Raw genomic sequence first — 19,569 nt, forward strand, 5'->3', positions numbered from 1 at the left:
CCCCCACTTCCACCCCCCCTGCCCCCCCACCCTGTAGAAATACTGCTGAATCACAGCGGCTACGCCAGCCAGCCAGACTGTCTATCATACCGAGTCTGAGGTCCTCTTCCTCCTCCTCCTCTTCCTCTTCCTCTCTGACTCATGTCCACGTGCCTCCTCTTCTTTTTCCACTTTTTTTTTTTATTTGCACCGACGAGGTAAAAGTCATATTTTAATTATTTAAGACTTACATATTTAGTTGTGTATTTATGTTTGCGGCCATTATTACCACCTGTAACGAAACTGGCTTGAGACATCACCACCAATCATAGCAACCGTCTATCGGTCGCCTAACCTCCGTGGAACCTTTTTAGTTCAAGCATGATTCGCTGCAGAACAAACATCGAAATCCAGTTTTCCCATTTTTAATAATTGAAACCAAAGTTAGTCGTCATGTAAACACGTTGAGGATCTCAATTGTTTACATTCTTGATGCTAACACTACCAAAGACGCGTTATACGTCTTTTTATTTGACATTGTAGCTTGTGCTACAGGTGATGATGCAACTCCACCACGGAAGAGAGCATGTTTGGTGCAGTTTTAAGCCGTGCGGTTTTTTACCTTTTATGGAAAAAATGATTCCACAAGAGACAAAAAGTAAAAATTAGTAAACTGTCCATCACTCAAAATTCTTTCAAGCCAATCTTTTTCTAACAACAGTTCAAGCACAAAGGCGACTAAAAATAATGCTAATGCTAATAATAATAATGTAGCACATTCGCTAGTTCTCCAGCGACAGTAGGTCAAAGAGACATCTTCGTTGTGGCGTCACGTCGCGTTTGGACCGGGGGTTAAACGGGAAGAGCTCACGTGAAATAGTGGCGTCCTTAACATTTTAACAGCCCGGATTTTCCCATTTAAGCTAACATTAGCGCACTGCGTGATACCGGACGCGGTAAGAAGGTTAAAGGTCGTTTACGTGACGTAGCGGTACCTAGCATCTTATGAATAGACCGGATGTGGGCTCGCTAGTTAAAGTCGAGATCTTTATTTCTCTCTTGGCAAAGTTCCTGGCGGCCATGCTGTGAAGTAGCCCCCCCCTCACCCCCCCCATATCCCTTATTCCCATCCCTTATTCCCATCCGTGTTCCCGCTTGGTGACTCAGCAGCACAACGCTTTACCTTCAAGTTAGAGCATCTATGCATGTAGGCGGTGTACGGCATTCACAAATTATGGATGGGGGGGGGGAGTGGGGTGAATGTTGGAAAAAGAGGTGTGTTGGGGGGGGGGGCGATCCTGAGAAAATGGGCCGAAGAAGGCGGCATGTGCGCGGGTGCAGCCGTGAAATCGGCCTGATCCAATAGATTGTGTGGATCTGGCACGACTACAAGTGAAAGCAATTGGAAATCTGGGAGAGATTTGGAAAAAGGCCTCCTGGATTTGGAGCACAAAGCAATCCGGTCTGGCAAAGCAAAGCAGGAGGTTAATGGCCGCTTCTGTCTGTTTTAAATTCGTCCGCAGAAAAAGCAGACATTTTCACAGGGTACCTTTCGTCTTAGCGTTCGTTTTTCACATATTCCATATTTTTCCATATCGGAAATTAGATTGGTGCCGTTTGGGTCCAAGAACTCATCAAGTCCTGGTCCACGTCTTAATAATATCAAGATATTATTAAATGGGGGCCTTTGTATTGAGTTGTGAACTCCTGTAGAGCAGCTACACACAATAACATGCACAGAAAGCTTTCTAGATCTTCCAGAATCTGATTACGATTGAGTTTTTTTTTAATTCTGTTTTTTCCTCCAAGTACTTCCTGTTTTTAATTTTCTTCTAGTAATATTTTAACTTCATTCCCATAATATTATAACTTTTCTCCTTCCTCATTTTCCGAAATTTACATTTAAAACCGTTTACATTTTCCCAAATTTTATTTTGTTTTGTTTGTTGTAAAATGACATCTATAAAAATGTGTAATAATATAACATCTTTTTTCTTTAATATTTCAATGCTATGGTCCTAAAATGATGACATTGTTCTCATAAAATGACTTTTAGATTGAAATTACTCTTATTTAATTATTACACATACATAAAAATTTTTCTTGTAAAATTAATGCTGATTTTTCAACGTTTTTTTATGATATTTATTGTTTTTTCTGCCAAGTATTTGAACTTTGTTAGTAATTTTCTTCTAGTAATATTATGACTTCATTCCCATAATATTGTAACTTTTCCCCATCCTCATTTTCCAAAAAAGTTTTGGTTTGTTGTAAAATTACACCTATAAAAATGTGTAATAATATAATATAACATCTTTTTTCTTTAATGTAGTCCGAAAAAATTTAAATGACTTTTAGATGAAAAAAATACTTAAAATTACTTAAAATTTTTCTTTTAATATTTTTACATTTTCTTGTAAAATAGGCCCCTAACTTCTATAATATCGTCCCCTGACAGGATCTAACAAGGAAAAAAAAGTCCAAACAGACGCAACGAGAAGGTGGTGACGTGTCGATTTTTATTGTGGTGCTCGTCAACAATACCGTCATGGATTAGGAAATCATTTCAACAGCAAAAAAAAAAAAACAAAAAAAAAAATCTGTCACATTTTGTTACAAAATAAGAAATACTGTTTTTTTTTATTATTATTATTCTCCACGTGAACAATAATGGAAAAGAAAGTATTTAAAAAAGGTAATAAATGTCTTTCCTCTAACATTCAGGTAGTAACTTGTGTCCCAATGTTTATACATTCACTTCCACTTCCGCTGTAATATCCTCCTTTGCCAGCCAACGCACAAAAAAACGGGGGGGTCGGGGGGTGGGGGCACATTATCGTTTTTTTCTTCCAAGTAAAAATATTTTACACTCCAGAAAAAAATGAAAAAAAAAAATGACCATTTCATTGTATTTACATTTGACATAGTACATGATGTTAAATCTGTAAATCAGGTGAGATGAAAAAAGGCACAAGTTTCCCTTTTTTTTTTTTTTTTTGAAATACAATGTAAACATCTCATCAAAACGCATGCATTATTAACAGTTACAAAAAAAAAGATAGCGCTTTTTTATTTTTTTTTTTATTTATTTAGACAAAAGTACTTAAATATTATCTTCCAGCAAAATAGAAATTCTCTCAAAAATACTTTCCCAATCATTCTTTTTAGGTTCCTTACAAAGGACAACAACACCAAAAAAAAAACAAAAAAAAAAAAAAACGCTTTCCTCCCAATAACGCACAAGGATCACTTCACTTTCCGTGTCTTTATTCACAAATATTCACAATTACATTTCCTATATCGTGCTATCGGCAAAAAATAGTCGCACTTTATAGCTGCTCCTCTCCTCACGCCGCCCTCCTTCCTTTGTGCAAAACAACAACAACAAAAAAAAAATAACAAAGAGTGGAGACAGGATATGGCTAATCCACCATCAACAACACGGCAGGGGGTTAAGGGTGGGGGGGCGGTAGGGGTCCAACTGTCCTCAGTAGCATCATCACCGTTTTCTTCGGAGGGGAATCCAAATTATACCACATCATTAAAAGCATTCCTCCTAAACTTGAGTTGGATTAATAATAATAATAATAATAATAATAACTGTACATTCAGCACTGCATGTTGGATGCTAGTCAACTGTACAGAGTGTGTGTGTGTGTGTGTTGCTGTACAAATGTCTCGCCTGGCATCGGTAGAAATGAAGCACCTTCATGTAAAATGTAGACAAAAAAAAAAATGATGGTGATTATTATTATTATTTTTCATGGGACAGAAAAGGCTGGCTTTGCTCGTTGCTGAGTAGAAGCAGACTGCTGCTGTGGAGATAACACACAATGACGGCGATTACGGCCAAATCTATTATCGAGTACATGCCCCACCACCCCCCACCCCCCCCAAAATCCATCCATAGCAACCGGGCACAAATTGAATCACTCATCAATATTGTCTTGATTGGACACTTTGGGTCGTGGAGGGAGTTTGCATATTAGTTTGGATGAATGTCCAAGTAAACCCCGAATGATGACTTAAAGGTCCCCGTTTTTATTGACGTAAAGTGGCCCGAGGACCTTTTTCGCAGCACCCGCCCAAAAAAAAAAAAAAAAAACAGGCTTCACTACACGTCTTAAAGTCAGCAACACACTTGGGAGCTGCAAGTTTGAGTATTTTGGTAGTGGTGGCGGCTTAGCGCTGCAGCTAGCATGGCTGCGCTTTTGTCTTTGTCAGTTCAAAGAAACCCCCATTTTTGGGGGGGGGGTGAAGAATATTGGACTTAACGGTAAATGTCCAAGTTTGACTTAAATGATAGAAGACATCAGATTTGTAAATTATTATTATTATATTTTATACTTTATTATATTATAAAGTATTATGAAATCCACGGCCAGCTAACTAGCTAAACTTATTCGCCTAGCTTCTGGTCTTTTTTTTTTCTGAAACAAAATTAGTTTGGAGCTCGTTTTTGTCCCACTGGGAAGCCACAAGTGGATTTCACGTCTATTTCACGTCACATTAACGGTGTGTTGTGTTTATGCTAATTATGTCTTGTCTTCCAAACGCTATTTGTGTTGTTGTTTTTTTGTTTATTATTATTATTTTTTTTTTTTTACTATTTGTGTTGTTGAATGAACACAAAACACATCGCCTGTCCCGCCTTATGATGGTTTTACTATCACGGGTTTGTCTTAACTTCTATTCCGACTTTATGCCTTCATATCATGATTAGCACAACCTAGCATAAAAAAGGTAAACAAAAAAAAAGTAGTGTACAATTGAAATGTCTAATAGTGAATGTTGGAGACCCGGACACTCAATTTATTCATTTTTAAGTTGAGCAGGACAGATGTATTTGTATTATTTTATGAGTTTATTTCCCATTTGTTTGTATGACTTCAAAACATGAAGTTAAATTCCGAAATAATAATAATAATAATAATTACAAAAATAATTTCACACAAATAAAGGCAAAAAAACCCGACAATCTTCTCAAATGTTTATTTTGTAATAATGACCAATTTGTCAAGGTGGCCCTTGAATTGTCTAAGGGGGTGGGGGGGGGGGGGCGGGGGCTAACCAATACCAGCCATTGTAAATGTCAATGTCGCTCACGGATCATCGGTACGGGAATCTGCAACCTAAATCCAGATCGGAGCACAAACACTAATTTGTGTAGCCGCTTTGGAAGTATCATGAGCAGCTTTATCTACCTCTGCATGCGCTTTATCGATGTTTGATGTTTGATCATCGCTTTATCGATGTTTGATCATCATATGTAAATCCGATGGCGTCTTCCATCACTTAAGGCAAAGTTTAAATGGAACCAATTGAAACGTAAAAGCTAAGCGCTAAGCTAACGGTGATGCATGTATAGATGGATAGATAGATAGCCCTTGGAATCTGTTCTAATAGACCTTTGACCTTTTTGTAGTCCGCCCTGTGGTCTTAACTACTAGCATATGTACTGTGTTTATGTCTATATACTTGCGTTTAGTAGCGCTATTGTTTGTCTGCATAAAGAGTTAGCCGCAGTTCATTTGCAGCAAAATAAGAAGTTTGTGTCGGTTAGGGAATTGGGTAGTGCATCTGTGTGTAGACGGCGCGTGTGTTAGTGTGAATGTAGCACTAGCACATTATAGCAAACGTATGGCTTTATCTCCAAAAGAGCGTCTTTGGGGCGTTACAGGGAAGGAGGCGGGGCTACTTTAGGGATGCTTCGTCCTCCATCGGCCGGTCCGAGTGTTCGGCGCTCCGAGACCCGCTCGTTCCGATCCTTGATCGCATCGGTGAAGCACCGACTGGCGGCGTTCTTAGTGGGCGCGGTTTCCCCGTCCCTCGGTTCGGTTCTCACGTGCGTCCCCCCCGTAGGAGTCACTTCTTGTGGAAGTAGATGGTGTGAGTGAGGCCCGACTCCACCTTTGGTATCTGGTCGCTGATGATCTCCACCAGCATGTCCGGGAATTCCACCTTCAGGGCCTGCGACTCACGGAAGGTGTAGAAGCAGAAGTCCAACAGGTTCCCCACCAGCTGCCACGGCACACAAGCACAACAATCAGCTGTCCGTCATTCAGACGTCAACAAACTAATCACTTCCTGTCTTGTCCTGTCCTCCATGACCGTCTGTCAGCGTCTCTGATCAGCCAAAAAACATTGGCATTAACATCTGTGGCTGTAGGCAACCTCCTGATGTGTGTTTTTTCCATCACCTCCATTCAAAGTATCGTGACTTAGCTTTATTTACATCTGCATGCGCTTTAAAATGCCGCTAATACGCCTTTACAACATTGGTTATGTTGCTAATATTTACCATATTATTTCTTTCCATTCACAAGATTATTAGTAATAATAACTAATAATGTTATAACATTTTCCACAATCTAACTCTACAAAAAATTATAATAATTTCTTTGTTTTAGTTCTCATGATATGACTTATAATAATAATAACAATAATAAAAATAACATTATTGTTATTATTATTATTAGTAGTAGTAGTAGTATAATAATAATAATTATATTATTATATTTTATTATTATATTATTTTATTATGTTATAACAATAATAATTAAAAAATAATTTTAATAATTAATATTAATTACTAATTAAAAAAATTGAATGTTAATTTGAATATTTTTAAACAATTAAAAAATATATTATAATTATTATTATTATATGCTACAATAATAATAATAATAATATTAATTCTTTAAAAATAGGATAAAAGGACAACTTTATTCTGGCCAAACTGCAGTTCTTCAACTATTTCAACTAACGTTGACTAACTTTATTTTTTATGATTTAATTCCATCATCCATATTATTATAACATTATAACATTTATTTTGTTCTCACAATATCACAACTTAAAATAATGTATTTATTTATTAAAAATGTATTCTCATAATTGAGAGTATTTCAACTTTTTTTGTACATTATTTTTTGTACAATGATGACTTTTTTTTGCATAATATTTTGAGTTTATTCCCATAATAATAGAACATTTTCCGCAACCGAATTCTCCAAAAAATGTACATTGTCATTATATTACAACTGTAAAAATGAATATTTCAGATCTATGCTACTAAAATGATGAGCATTTCCAACTATTTCAACTAACTTGTCTTTATTATGATTTTATTCCATCATCCATATTATTATTATTATTATTATTATGTTTTGTTTGTTCTCACAATATTACAACCTAAAATAATGTTTTTTTTTTTTTAAATATATTCTAATATTTTACAATATTTCAACTTTTTTTTTTTACGGGACACAAAAAAAACCAACGCATTCCAGTACCTTGACAAACCAAAATGGCCTCCTAGCGTCCCCCCCATTCCTGGCTTTGAACCCTTTCCAATGCTATTCATCTCACCACAAGGGGGGGGGGCAGCATTACCCCCATTCATGCAGATATTAAGGTTATTGAATTTGGAGCTCTCTGGACCCTCTCCCTCCACTGCGACCAAAAAAACCATCAGTTGGCATCGATCCCCTTCCGTCAGAAATAACCGCACCCCCTCGGGGACAGATTGGGAATGCAGTAATCCTTATTTGGAGCCACCGCATCAGCCAACCACTAAGTATGATCCAAATCCACTCTGCTGCCATTCCCCCTCCCAAAAAAAAAAAAAAAAAAAAACACAAAAATTCATCTGCGATGATATCAGCTGCCCAACGTGCCAATGGACGCCTGCCTACGTGTTCGATGCACGGTACTGTAGGCGTTTGGCAGCGGGCGCCACGGCGGCCACTTACATCATGCATGGCGTCCAGTAGCTTGGTGAGCTGGAAGAAGCGCTGCCAGGTTTGGCCCGAGTTGTTGGTCGCTTTCCCCACGGAACGCCGGAGTTCCTTAATGTAATTCACTCTCATCTCCTCGAACGCCGCTTGGTTCTTCAGACCCTCTTTGGGAACTGGGAAGGAAGCGGATGCCACGGTCAATAAATGCGGGATTTTTGACTATAAAGCCGACCGCTAAAAATGGTTTAGCTAGCTAGCTAGCTAGCTAGCTAAGTGGCGAGAACAAGGCTAGCACCAAACGTGGAGGTTATGAACCGATTCAAGAAAATTTAATCTATTTTTAATCTAATTTAATCTAATTGACTCTCTACTGTCGATTAATTTTAATGACTCAATTATATTACAGTCGTAATCCACAAGTTTGAATCCCTAAAATTGTTTGATGCAACTCCAAGTCCATATTGTTATGGATTGCTATTTGTTTTTGTTTTTTTAAACGTACGTTTTTATGGCATAAACAACATCTGCAACAAAAAAAAAATGCTATTCCCTCCGTTAGCTATCCTAGCGTGCTAGCCGTAGAACAATGCAAACCATCCAGCAGAAGAAGAAAAAAAAGCCACACAGCAAACTATGATAACGGGGCGGTCGTCATTCGCTCTGCGAGACGCACAATTAGCGTCATTTAAGAGTTACGGCGAAATTTTTTGTGGTTCGTTTCTGTGGCGTTGAGTTTTTTTTATGGCAACGCGTAGAAGTCGGCGTCCATTGTCCCGTTATTTTGTTTTTATTAGCTATATTCACAGGAAAAGAATTGCAATATGTCCAAAAATATAAGGTTTTATGTATATATTTATTGCGTTGATGGCTTTTCTTGGAGGTCGCATTTCGAAAAGACGCCATTTTTTTAATCATGTGATCAGTGAACTTTAGGGGTCAAATATTTTCAATGCTAGATGGAAATAAAAAGACGTGCCAAGGTGGCAGTAAGTCGATCTATTTTTCTCCAGCTAATCCGCTCCGAGGTAGCTAGCCTAGTGCTAATGGCAGCAGTGCTAATTCCTAACTGATGCGCTAGCTAGGCAGCTAATCTGTTGCGGCTATCACTGCCAGTAAAACATAGAATACTAATCATAACACAATATTGTTGAATGTTATTACTCGGGATGGCCGATATTGGCTTTTTTTGTACATTTTTTTGTACTGTAAATAATGTACTTTAATGTATTTTTTATGTATTCTCATAATTGACAATATTTCTACTTTTTTTGTACATTTTGTTTGTACAATGATGACTTTTTTTGCGTAATATGTTGAGTTTATTCCCATAATAATATAACATTTTCTGCAATCTAATGCTCCAAAAATGTACATTGTCATTATATTACAACTGTAAAAAAATTTTATGTATTTTTTTTTCTTGAATATTTCAGATCTATGCTACTAAAATGTCCTAAAATTATGAGCATTTCCAACTATTTCAACTAACTTGTCTTTATTATGATTTAATTCCATCATCCATATTATTATTAATTATTATTTTGTTTTGTTTGTTCTCACAATATCACAACCTAAAATAATGTATTTATTTTTTTTAAATGTATTTTCATAATTGACAAAATTTCAACCTTTTTTTTTTACATTTTCTTCTCGAAATATTACCGTTTTTCCCGTAATATTTTAAGTTTATTCCCATAATAATATAACATTTTCCACAACTTAATTCTCCAAAAATGTACATTTTCATTATATTACAAAATTTTTTTTCTTGAATATTTCAGATCTATGCTACTAAAATGTCCTAAAATGATATTGACTTTTTTTTTTTTACTGAAAACCTATATGCCGATATCGTCAGCGAGTTTAACAGCATGATTTTAGTTTTATTTAGGTTCAAAACAAGTTGAAAAAAAAACATAACAAAATAAAAGCACATTTGTGTCAACCATGAAATTGGAGGGAAATGAAGTTGTGATTTTGACACACCCCCGGTCACTTTAACAGCATGATTTTAGTTTTATTTAGGTTCAAAACAAGTTGAAAAAAAAACCATAACAAAATAAAAGCACATTTGTGTCAACCATGAAATAGGAGGGAAATTAAATTGTGATTTTGACACGCCCCCGGCGAGTTTAACAGCATGATTTTAGTTTTATTTAAGTTCAAGGACAATCTATTATTATCAAACCATCTTTTTAGCGTGACCATTTCTTCTCTGACCTTTCTAATGATTTTGTCTGTACTCCCTCCGGAACAAAAAGCAGTGGTATAATCCGCAAATAATACTAGTTTTAAGTCTTTCATGACTTTGGAGATATTATTGATGTACAAGTTGAACAGTTTTGGTCCCAGTATTGACCCCTGGGGAACTCCGATGAAAAACCGAGGTTCCACGGTATTGTGATTACACGAGAAAAATGACTTCCATTTGAGACGCAATTTTACACGTTTATTTTTCTCGCAAAAACAAAGAAAACTCACCAAAAAAAAACATGTTTTAAACGTAAAAAATTTTCTGATTTTTTCGGAACTTTTTCGGATTGATTGATTTCTTTCAATCAACAAAGGACTTCGTTTTTGCAGCAAAGTGTGTACTTTTTGTGGGTTTTTTTTTTGTTTATTTTCATCGTGTTTAGTAGTTTTTGGATGGTTTCAACTTTTTCCTAACTTTCCAGTTGCATGGCGGTCGTGTTGTGTAAGCGCGCCCTTAATAAGACCGCTTAACTTTGACCGCCAGCGAGTATTTGAAGGCATCATGGCACTTCCTGCCACTTTTAACAAGAGCAGGCGTAGATTTAAGAGTATCATCCCGAGCAGAGACGACGCGGGTGCTGGTGCGTACCGAAGCCAAACAGGGTCATGAGACACCACAGGCCGGGTTGAAACCTAAGCCCAAGGTCAGACCGCATTAGCGGCTCCGCTCTCGTCCTCTTTTTATCCCCTTTTTTTTTTTTTGTGGCGTTCCAGCCCAGAGGCGCTGGCGCCGCGCGACGCCGTCCCCCTGCCGACAAGCTCTGACAACTCCTCTGTAAACACTCCTTCCCTTTTCCGCGAGCTTCATCTCTGAAGGTCCGGAACTAACACAGCTTTCCCAAGTTGCCTCGGAGATGCTCAGTCGCTCGGGAAAATGAGTCACAAGCGATCACTGATCATACTCGCTTTTTCAAAATGGAGACTTTCCTCTTTTACTGCTGTTTTTTCTGCGGAATTTTATAAGCACCTTATAAAAATTCCGACTGGGATATGAAGGAAGTAAGAGGGAAAATAGCAGCACTTCTTGGAGGCCGGATCGGGTGGCAAAGCTCCAGAGGAGCAGCGAGCACCGGAGAGGGAGGCCACGGCAACAGAAGGACCGGTTCTGGCCCCCCTTTGTCTCTCCTGTTGGCTTTGTTTTCACGCCTACAGAATCCACCTGACGGGCTCGCCGGGAATTGGCGCTCGGCGGCTAATGTTCGTCCTTACATGACACCGTTCTTTTGGCAACATCGTGGACCCAAAGGGGTACGTGGGGCGCCCCCGGGTCCCTATTGATGACGTACATCTTGGTGGAAGTAGTCCAATCGTATTGATAGGTCCGTATTATCGGGAGAAAGCCTCATTTATAATTTATAATAATTTATAATTGTCTTATGGGTTAGCATCCGTTTTGGTTCCAGTCATACCTTCTGGAATTAATTAACGATGCTAACCAAGGTCTTCGGGCGAGAGGCGGGGTCCACCCCCGGACTGGTAGCCAGCCAATCACAGGGCACATATAGACAAACAACCATTCACACTCACATTCATACCTATGGAAAATTTGGAGTCGCTAATTAACCTAGCATGTTTTTGGAATGTGGGAGGAAACCGGAGTAGCATCGTTGTAGCATCGTTGTTTAGACATTTTGTCTAAAAATGCACTCCCCCCCCCTCTGTTTTCTTTTTTTTTTCTTTTCTATCCCCTCCTGCTCCGGTCTGACCACTCCAAATTTGCAAAACAACAAAACATCATTCATTCATTCATTTTCTACCGCTTATCCTCACGAGGGTTGCAGGGGTGCTGGAGCCTATCCCAGCTGTCTGGGTACACCCTGGACTGGTGGCCAGCCAATCACAGGGCACATATAGACAAACAACCATTCACACTCACATTCATACCTATGGACAATTTGGAGTCGCTAATTAACCTAGCATGTTTTTGGAATGTGGGAGGAAACCGGAGTACCCGGAGAAAACCCACGCATGCACGGGGAGAACATGCAAACTCCACACAGAGATGGCCGAGGGTGGAATTGAACCCGCGTCTCCTTGCTTTGAGGTCTGCCGTGCAGCCATGTTGAAAATATGTGCCGCATTTTTGCCTGCATTCTAGCAACTAGCTCACAATATTGCCACGTTATTAATCTGCATTCTTAACATATGTTTTTAATCACAAAATTGTTAGCATCGTATTAGCAAGCGAACAAAATGGCAACCGGGACTGTAAGTTATGTCGCTTGTCTATCATGTCGTCTGCGATTGACTCTCAGAAACGTTAACGCTAACTTCTATTATTATTTGTTTACGCTACGGGATCACTGCAGGGACATAAAAGATGGCTGCCGCTAGCATAGCATTGAAAGCTACCGAGCTAACTAGTTAGCTTCTACAATTTACTTATTCTAAGTAAATTCTAAGTAAAATCGGAAATGTGCTGATATTTGGTAAGATTAGCTATTAGCTAGCTAGCTATTTAGATTAGCTAGCTATTATTAGCTAGTAAACCAATTGCTTTTGTTTTGTAATTATCATGAAATTATCATTATTCATGAAAACAAACGGCATTAGATGGACCCATGTCCGTTTTACGCCATGGCGTACAACCAAAACAAGCGTTTGAACGCCTCGCCTCTTCCAAAACATGCGATGGAAATAGTAGCGCTTACCTTTAGCGCGCTAAGAAGACATTACACCATTGCACAGCCTTGCTTCAACCAGTGGAGGCGCTGTTGTTCCAGCACATTCATTCATTTTGTCCCCATCAGATACCCGGCATTCCTGACGTTCCTGACGTTCCTGACGCGTGTGCGCTTGGAGAGGTTTGACGTTTCAAACTCAGAACCTCCACCGTGATATAAAATGCACGAACGCAAGTCAGATCCCGGTGGACTTTTGAGTGTGACTTTTAATAGCCACACCGATGGGCGCCGATGCTGACACGGCTGCCACGGCTGCCGTGGATGAATCTCTGCGAGAGGTTCACAGCCTGGTAAAAGTTTTAACACATCTTCTGTGTTCCGAGAGGCTGCGGGTACGCTGGAGAGGAACGTGACAATGTGTTTGAGAGCGATCGCGGCGGGCGACACGTCGACGGTAATGAAGCGTCGATCCATACATGATTGATAATTACCGCTACTTTTATGTAGATCACGTTGAATGCTCCGACAGGTACATGCTAACTTTCCGTGTACTTTTGTCATTCCAATTTATGACGTCAGCGTTACGGAAACTTGGCGAGGCTTCGGTCTGCATGCATTCTAACCAAGACGCTGGCTTTCGTGATGCATAACGAGGCATCGAGTATAAAGATGTGGTGTAATGGCGGCCTTACTCGTGCTGAGGAGAAGCAGAACCTTCATGGAGAGGAACTCGTCATAGGTGAGCTGCAGTCGAACAAACTCCTGGCTCACCTGCCTCATGCCCAGACACAGGTCGTACATGGCCGACTGCTGCATGCGCTCCCTAAAACACAATGACCTTATGTAACGGAATGTAACACATCTCTGGCAAAACGTAATGTTGTATAACGTAACAACTTTACACACATCGCATGTAACATAGTCATAACATCAAAAATAACGTAATGTAGCATACAGCTAGCATAATTTTAGATACTGACATATTTTTACCTCACGTAATGCAATGTAACGTAACGTAACAGATCTCTAACAAAACCTAATTTTGTATAACGTAACAACATTACACACATCGCATGTAACATAGTCATAACATCAAAATAACGTAATGTAGCATACTGCTAGCATAATTTAAGACACTGTGACATATTTTTTGCCCCACGTAATGCAATGTAACGTAATGTAACAGATCTGTAACAAAACCCAAGGTTGTGTAACGTAACAATATTACGCATATCGCACATCACATAGTCTTGACATAAAAAATAACGTAAGGTAGCATACTGCTAGCATAATTTAAGATACTATGACATATTTTTACCTCACGTAATGCAATGTAACGTAATGTAACAGATCTGTAACAAAACCTAATGTTGTATAATGTAACAATATTACGCATATCGCACATCACATAGTCATGATATAAAAATAACATAAGGTAGCATACAGCTAGCATAATTTAAGATACTATGACATTTTTACCTCACGTAATGCAATGTAACGTAATGTAACAGATCTCTAACAAAACCTAATGTTGTGTAACATAACAATATTACGCATATCACACATCACATAGTCATGACATCAAAAATAACATAATGTAGCATACTGCTAGCATAATTTAAGATACTATGACATATTTTTACCTCACGTAATGCAATGAAACGTAATGTAACAGATCTGTAACAAAACCTAATGTTGTATAATGTAACAACATTACACACATCGCATGTAACATAGTCATAACATCAAAATAACATAATGTAGCATACTGCTAGCATAATTTAAGACACTGTGACATATTTTTACCTCACGTAATGCAATGTAACGTAATGTAACCGATATTTAACAACACCTAAGGTTGTGTAACGTAACAATGTTACGCATATCGCACAAAATGTAGTCAGAACATCAAACATAACTTAAGGTAGCATATCATGACATGTATGTAGTATGTCATGACATCAAAAATAACGTAAGGTAGCATACTGCTAGCATAATTTAAGACACTATGACATATTTTTACCTCACGTAATGCAATGTAACATAATGTAACCGATTTCTAACAAAACGTAAGGTTGTGTAACGTAACAGTATTACGCATATCGCACAAAACGTAGCCATAACATCAAACATAACATAAGGTAGCATACAGCTAGCATAATTTTAGTGTGCAGTGTTTTGTTTTGCAGCATGAAGACTAACCAGGAAAAGTGAATGTTTTTCGAGCCGCTGACTAGCAAGCTAGCAAACGTATCTGATGTGTGGACCTACTCGTTAAAGATGAGGTCGGGGGCGAAGTAGAGCATCTGTCCGTTGGTGTGTTTGTAAGAGCGCCAGCTGAGGCAAAAGGAGGACAGACACATCCACGAGTACTGGATCAGCGTGATTTGGTCCTCAATGGGCAGGCCCCGAAAACCTACCGGAGACAGAGAAATCAAACTACAAACAGAACCGGAAATGCATGAATTTTGTATTTTCTAATACATTCATGGGTGACAGCAATCTCTAGTGGCGGCGTGGGTGTATTGCAGTTCAACAACATTCGTCATAAATGTGTCAAAATGGAAGACACAGATTTGTTGCCTATTTTGAGATCTCAAGTATTGTTACATGTACACTATGTCTTGAGGTGAGAGGCGAGGTACACCTGGTGGCCAGCCAATCACAGGGCACATATAGACAAACAACCATTCACACTCACATTCATACCTATGGACAATTTGGAGTCGCTAATTAACGTAGCATGTTTTTTTTTTTAATGTGGGAGGAAACCGGAATAGCATTGTTGTGGCATCGTTGTTTAGACATTTTGTCTAAAAATGCACTCCCCTCTTTGTTTTCTTTTTTCTTCTTTTCTATCCCCTCCTGCTCCGGTCTGACCACTCCAAATTTGCAAAACAACAAAACATCATTCATTCATTTTCTACTGCTTATCCTTACAAGGGTCGCTGAGGCGCTGGAGCCTATCCCAGCTGTCTTGGGGTGAGAGGCGGGGTACACCCTAGACTGGTTGCCAGCCAGCCAATCACAGGGCACATATAGACAAACAACCATTCACACTCACATTCATACCTATGGACAATTTGGAGTCGCTAATTAACGTAGCATGTTTTTGGAATGTGGGAGGAAACCGGAGTACCCGGAGAAAACCCACACATGCACGGGGAGAACATGCAAACTCCACACAGACATGGCCGAGGGTGCTATTCCGCGTTATATAAAATGTAATTCCACACGTACATTGCAAGGTTAACACTTTTATAATGATAACAAATGAAATGAAGATATTCTGCAAAAAGATTCCGCAAATCTTCCAAATTTGGAGTCGCCAATTAACCTAGCATGTTTTTTGGAATGTGGGAGGAAACCGGAGTACCCGGAGAAAACCCACGCATGCACGGTGAGAACATGTAAACTCTACACAGAAATGCCCGAGGGTGGAATTGAACTTGGGTCTCCTAGCTGTGGGGTCTGTGCGCTAACCACTACTACACCGTGCGGCCCTATTCCAAATTATATAAAATGTAATTCCACACGTACATTGCAAGGTTAACACTCTTATAATAATAACAAATGAAATAAAGATGATCTGAATCTGTACTGCATAGTTTCGACCGGTGGGGAATATCTCGGAAAAAGATTCCGCAAATCTTCCAAAAAGATTAGCCATCAAAATCCAATTTTAGCATTAAATAGAAATTAGGATTTCCAGCAGTGAAGTCATGTGACGTGATTTGTTGCCCAGACGTTGGCTGTGATGCGTGTCATTAAAGTGTAGTTAAAGATGCTCCACGGGGGAACGTAAACAAGTGAGAGGCGTATTAAAAAAAATAAGGGAAAGAAGATAAAGATATACGGCGATGTCGTGCATATATATATATATATATATATATATATATATATATATATATATATATATATAATATTTCATACTGTATTTCATACTCCTTGTGTGGCATATAAATAGACAGCAGACGGGTCTTGACGAGCAGACACATCATTAGCACACACAATCTATTACAGGATGCTAGCCACGTTTCCTCGCGCCGTGACATCCCCACAGACCCAAATAATCCCCACGGCACTTCCACGAGTCGCTGGTGCGTCCGTGTCCTCGCTCGGCTTTTTTGTGTGCGTTTCTTCTCGTCGTTGTTATTGTTGTCGTTTGCGCAAGGAAGGAACTTCTAGCCAGGCATTGATTGAGTGTTTGGCACGATTCCTATTCCTCGTTTATTTTTGGAGCTCCGCTCACGGGCGTCGCAGCGATAACTGGAATCCGTGTGGGGATTTGCTACCGGAAGGAATCTTATCTTACACAGCGGTTTTACTGGATGTCATAAATAATAATAATAATAATAATAATAATAATAATAATAATAATAATAATAATAATAATAATAATAATAATAATAATATTCATAATAATACAGCAATTCAGATAAACATGTCATACTGATAATGGAACATGTCATATACATACATCACATAACATCTACTATAATGCAATATATACAGTATGGGGCTGCACGGTGGTCGAGTGGTTAGTGCAAGACCCCACAGCTACGAGACCAGGGTTCAATTTCACCCTCGGAGTTTTCATGTTCTCCCCGTGCATGCATGGGTTTTCTCCGGGTACTCCGGTTTCCTCCCACATTCCAAAAACATGCTAGGTTAATTAGCGACTCCAAATTGTCCATAGGTATGAATGTGAGTGTGAATGGTTGTTTGTCTATATGTGCCCTGTGATTGGCTGGCCACCAGTCCAGGGTGTACCCAGCCTCTCGGCTGAAGAAGACAGCTGGGATAGGCTCCAGCCCCCCTGCAACCCTTGTGAGGATAAGCGGTAGAAAATGAATGAATGATGTTTTGTTGTTTTGCAAATTTGGAGTGGTCAGACCGGAGCAGGAGGGGATAGAAAAGAAGAAAAAAGAAAACAGAGGGGGGGAGTGCATTTTTAGGCAAAATGTCTAAACAACGATGCTACAACGATGCTACTCCGGTTTCCTCCCACATTCCAAAAACATGCTAGGTTAATTAGCCACTCCAAATTATCCATAGATATGAGTGTGAATGGTTGTTTGTCTATATGTGCCCTGTGATTAGCTGGCTGGCCACCAGTCCAGGGTGTACCCCGCCTCTCACCTCAAGACAGCTGGGATAGGCTCTGCCCCCTTGTGGTTGTTTTTATGGCTTGAAATTGTTCTGAGGTGAAATGCATTAGTGGGGAGTTGCATCAGCACCTCTTTTTACATTACATTTACACAATTAATAAAAAATAAAAAATAAAAAATAAAAAATAATAATAATTCAAAAAGTATTTTCAAGAATTTGTTTTATTATGCTAGTTTAACGTTCCATGTATTTTTTTCAGTGTAACCTAAAATGATCTTTATTTAGTATTTAGGCCATAGCGGTTGGGTGCTGCAGTCTGGACTAACCTGGAAGTACTTTGGCCCACTTGACCAAGCGGACCATCTGCTTCCCGGCCAGGCAGTTGAGACTGGACAGCAGGTGGTCTGTGGTGTCGGGCAGCGTGTTGTCGAAGCCCGAGTACACCTCTTCGGGCTCGATGAGCTCAAGCACGCTGCAGATGGAGGGTGGCAGGAAAGGTGTGACCACCCCGGGGCCGTGGGGCACCAAGGCGGTGGTGGCGGCGGCGGCGTTCAGCTCCTTCTCCGAGGACAGGAATTCGCCTCTGACGCCCCCCGTTTGGCCCTCCTTGGCGCTCTGCACGTCGTCACCGACTCCCTTTAACTTGCCCAACTTCTTGGACTTGCGAGCTGTGGGGGTGCGGGGGTTGGGGGGGGGCGGGGGCGGACAGCAGTCATACTGGAGTCGATACGACCTCTGACCCTGACATCATTAAAAAAAAAAAAAAGAGCCTTACCTCCGAGGTTCATCCCGGCCTGGAGGCACTTCCTTACGCGGCATGCAGGGCAGTTTTTCCTTCGGATTTTGTCGATAATGCAGTCGTTCCTCCCGGCACAAAGGTAGTTGTGCTGACCTGCAAGGATCCAAAACACAAGATTTTGTAACGGGACCCTGACGTGATGGAAAAGTCATTTATAGCAAAGGTTTGTCTTTTCTTCACTTGTTTGGCTAAAGCTAAGCTAAGCTAGATTCGCCTATTCGCTGTTCACTTTCCTTTCCCTCACAAAGGCGCAGATTTCTTCTAAAAAAATACATTTTTTTAAATACTTTTTCATACGAAGGAAAACATGATATCTGATATATGATAATATTACAAATTTCCCCACTGAGGGACGAATAAAGGCATATCTTAATACATATACTATAAAATGTACGGCATATAGAGAGAGGGGGATGGATAGATGGATAGATATGGATGGATTGAAAGAGAGATAGATAGAAAGAGAGAGGGATGGGTGGATGGATGGATAGATGGAAAGATGGATAGAAAGAGAGAGAGAGAGAGAGAGATGGAGTGAGAGAGAGGTATGGAGTGAGAGAGGGATGGATGGATGGATGGATAGATGGATGGATGGATGGTTGGATGGATGGACGGATAGATGGTTGGATGGATGGATAGATGGATGGATGGATGGATGGATAGAAAGAGGGATGGATGGATGGATAGATGGATAGATGGTTGGATGGATAGAAAGAGGGATGGGTGGATGGATAGAAAGAGGGATGGATGGATGGATAGATGGTTGGATGGATGGCTGGATGGATGGTTGGATGGATGGATGGATGGATGGATGGACAGATGGATGGATAGATGGATAGATGAATGGATGGTTGGATGGATGGACGGATAGATGGTTGGATGGATGGATAGATGGTTGGATGGATGGATAGATGGATGGATGGATAGAAAGAGGGATGGATGGATGGACGGATAGATGGTTGGATGGATGGATAGATGGATAGATGGATGGATGGATAGAAAGAGGGATGGATGGATGGATAGATGGTTGGATGGATGGATGGATGGATGGATGGATAGAAAG

At 39.8% G+C, this 19,569-nt stretch overlaps 1 protein-coding gene across 2 annotated transcripts in view; it reads right to left on the reverse strand.

Moving 5' to 3' along the window:
- Positions 1 to 2,477: 2,477 nt before the first annotated feature.
- nr3c2 (nuclear receptor subfamily 3, group C, member 2) overlaps positions 2,478 to 19,569 on the reverse strand; it is an 80,355-nt gene continuing 63,263 nt past the window's right edge. Inside the window, exons 4-9 of one of the 2 annotated variants that reach the window (XM_058088192.2) lie at positions 18,483 to 18,599; positions 18,034 to 18,375; positions 14,867 to 15,011; positions 13,288 to 13,418; positions 7,734 to 7,891; positions 2,478 to 6,000 (exon numbers count right to left, since the gene is read on the reverse strand). In XM_058088192.2, the coding sequence (XP_057944175.2) occupies positions 5,845 to 6,000; positions 7,734 to 7,891; positions 13,288 to 13,418; positions 14,867 to 15,011; positions 18,034 to 18,375; positions 18,483 to 18,599 (1,049 nt within the window). In that variant the 3' untranslated portion in view covers positions 2,478 to 5,844. Of the gene's footprint in view, positions 6,001 to 7,059; positions 7,892 to 13,287; positions 13,419 to 14,866; positions 15,012 to 18,033; positions 18,376 to 18,482; positions 18,600 to 19,569 lie in introns of those variants that run through there. The other variant, XM_078793615.1, reaches the window with a different exon arrangement.

This window comes from Doryrhamphus excisus, linkage group LG9, assembly GCF_037039965.1.
Source record: "Doryrhamphus excisus strain RoL-2023G ecotype Guam linkage group LG9, RoL_Dexc_Guam_v1.1, whole genome shotgun sequence".
NCBI lineage: Eukaryota > Metazoa > Chordata > Actinopteri > Syngnathiformes > Syngnathidae > Doryrhamphus > Doryrhamphus excisus.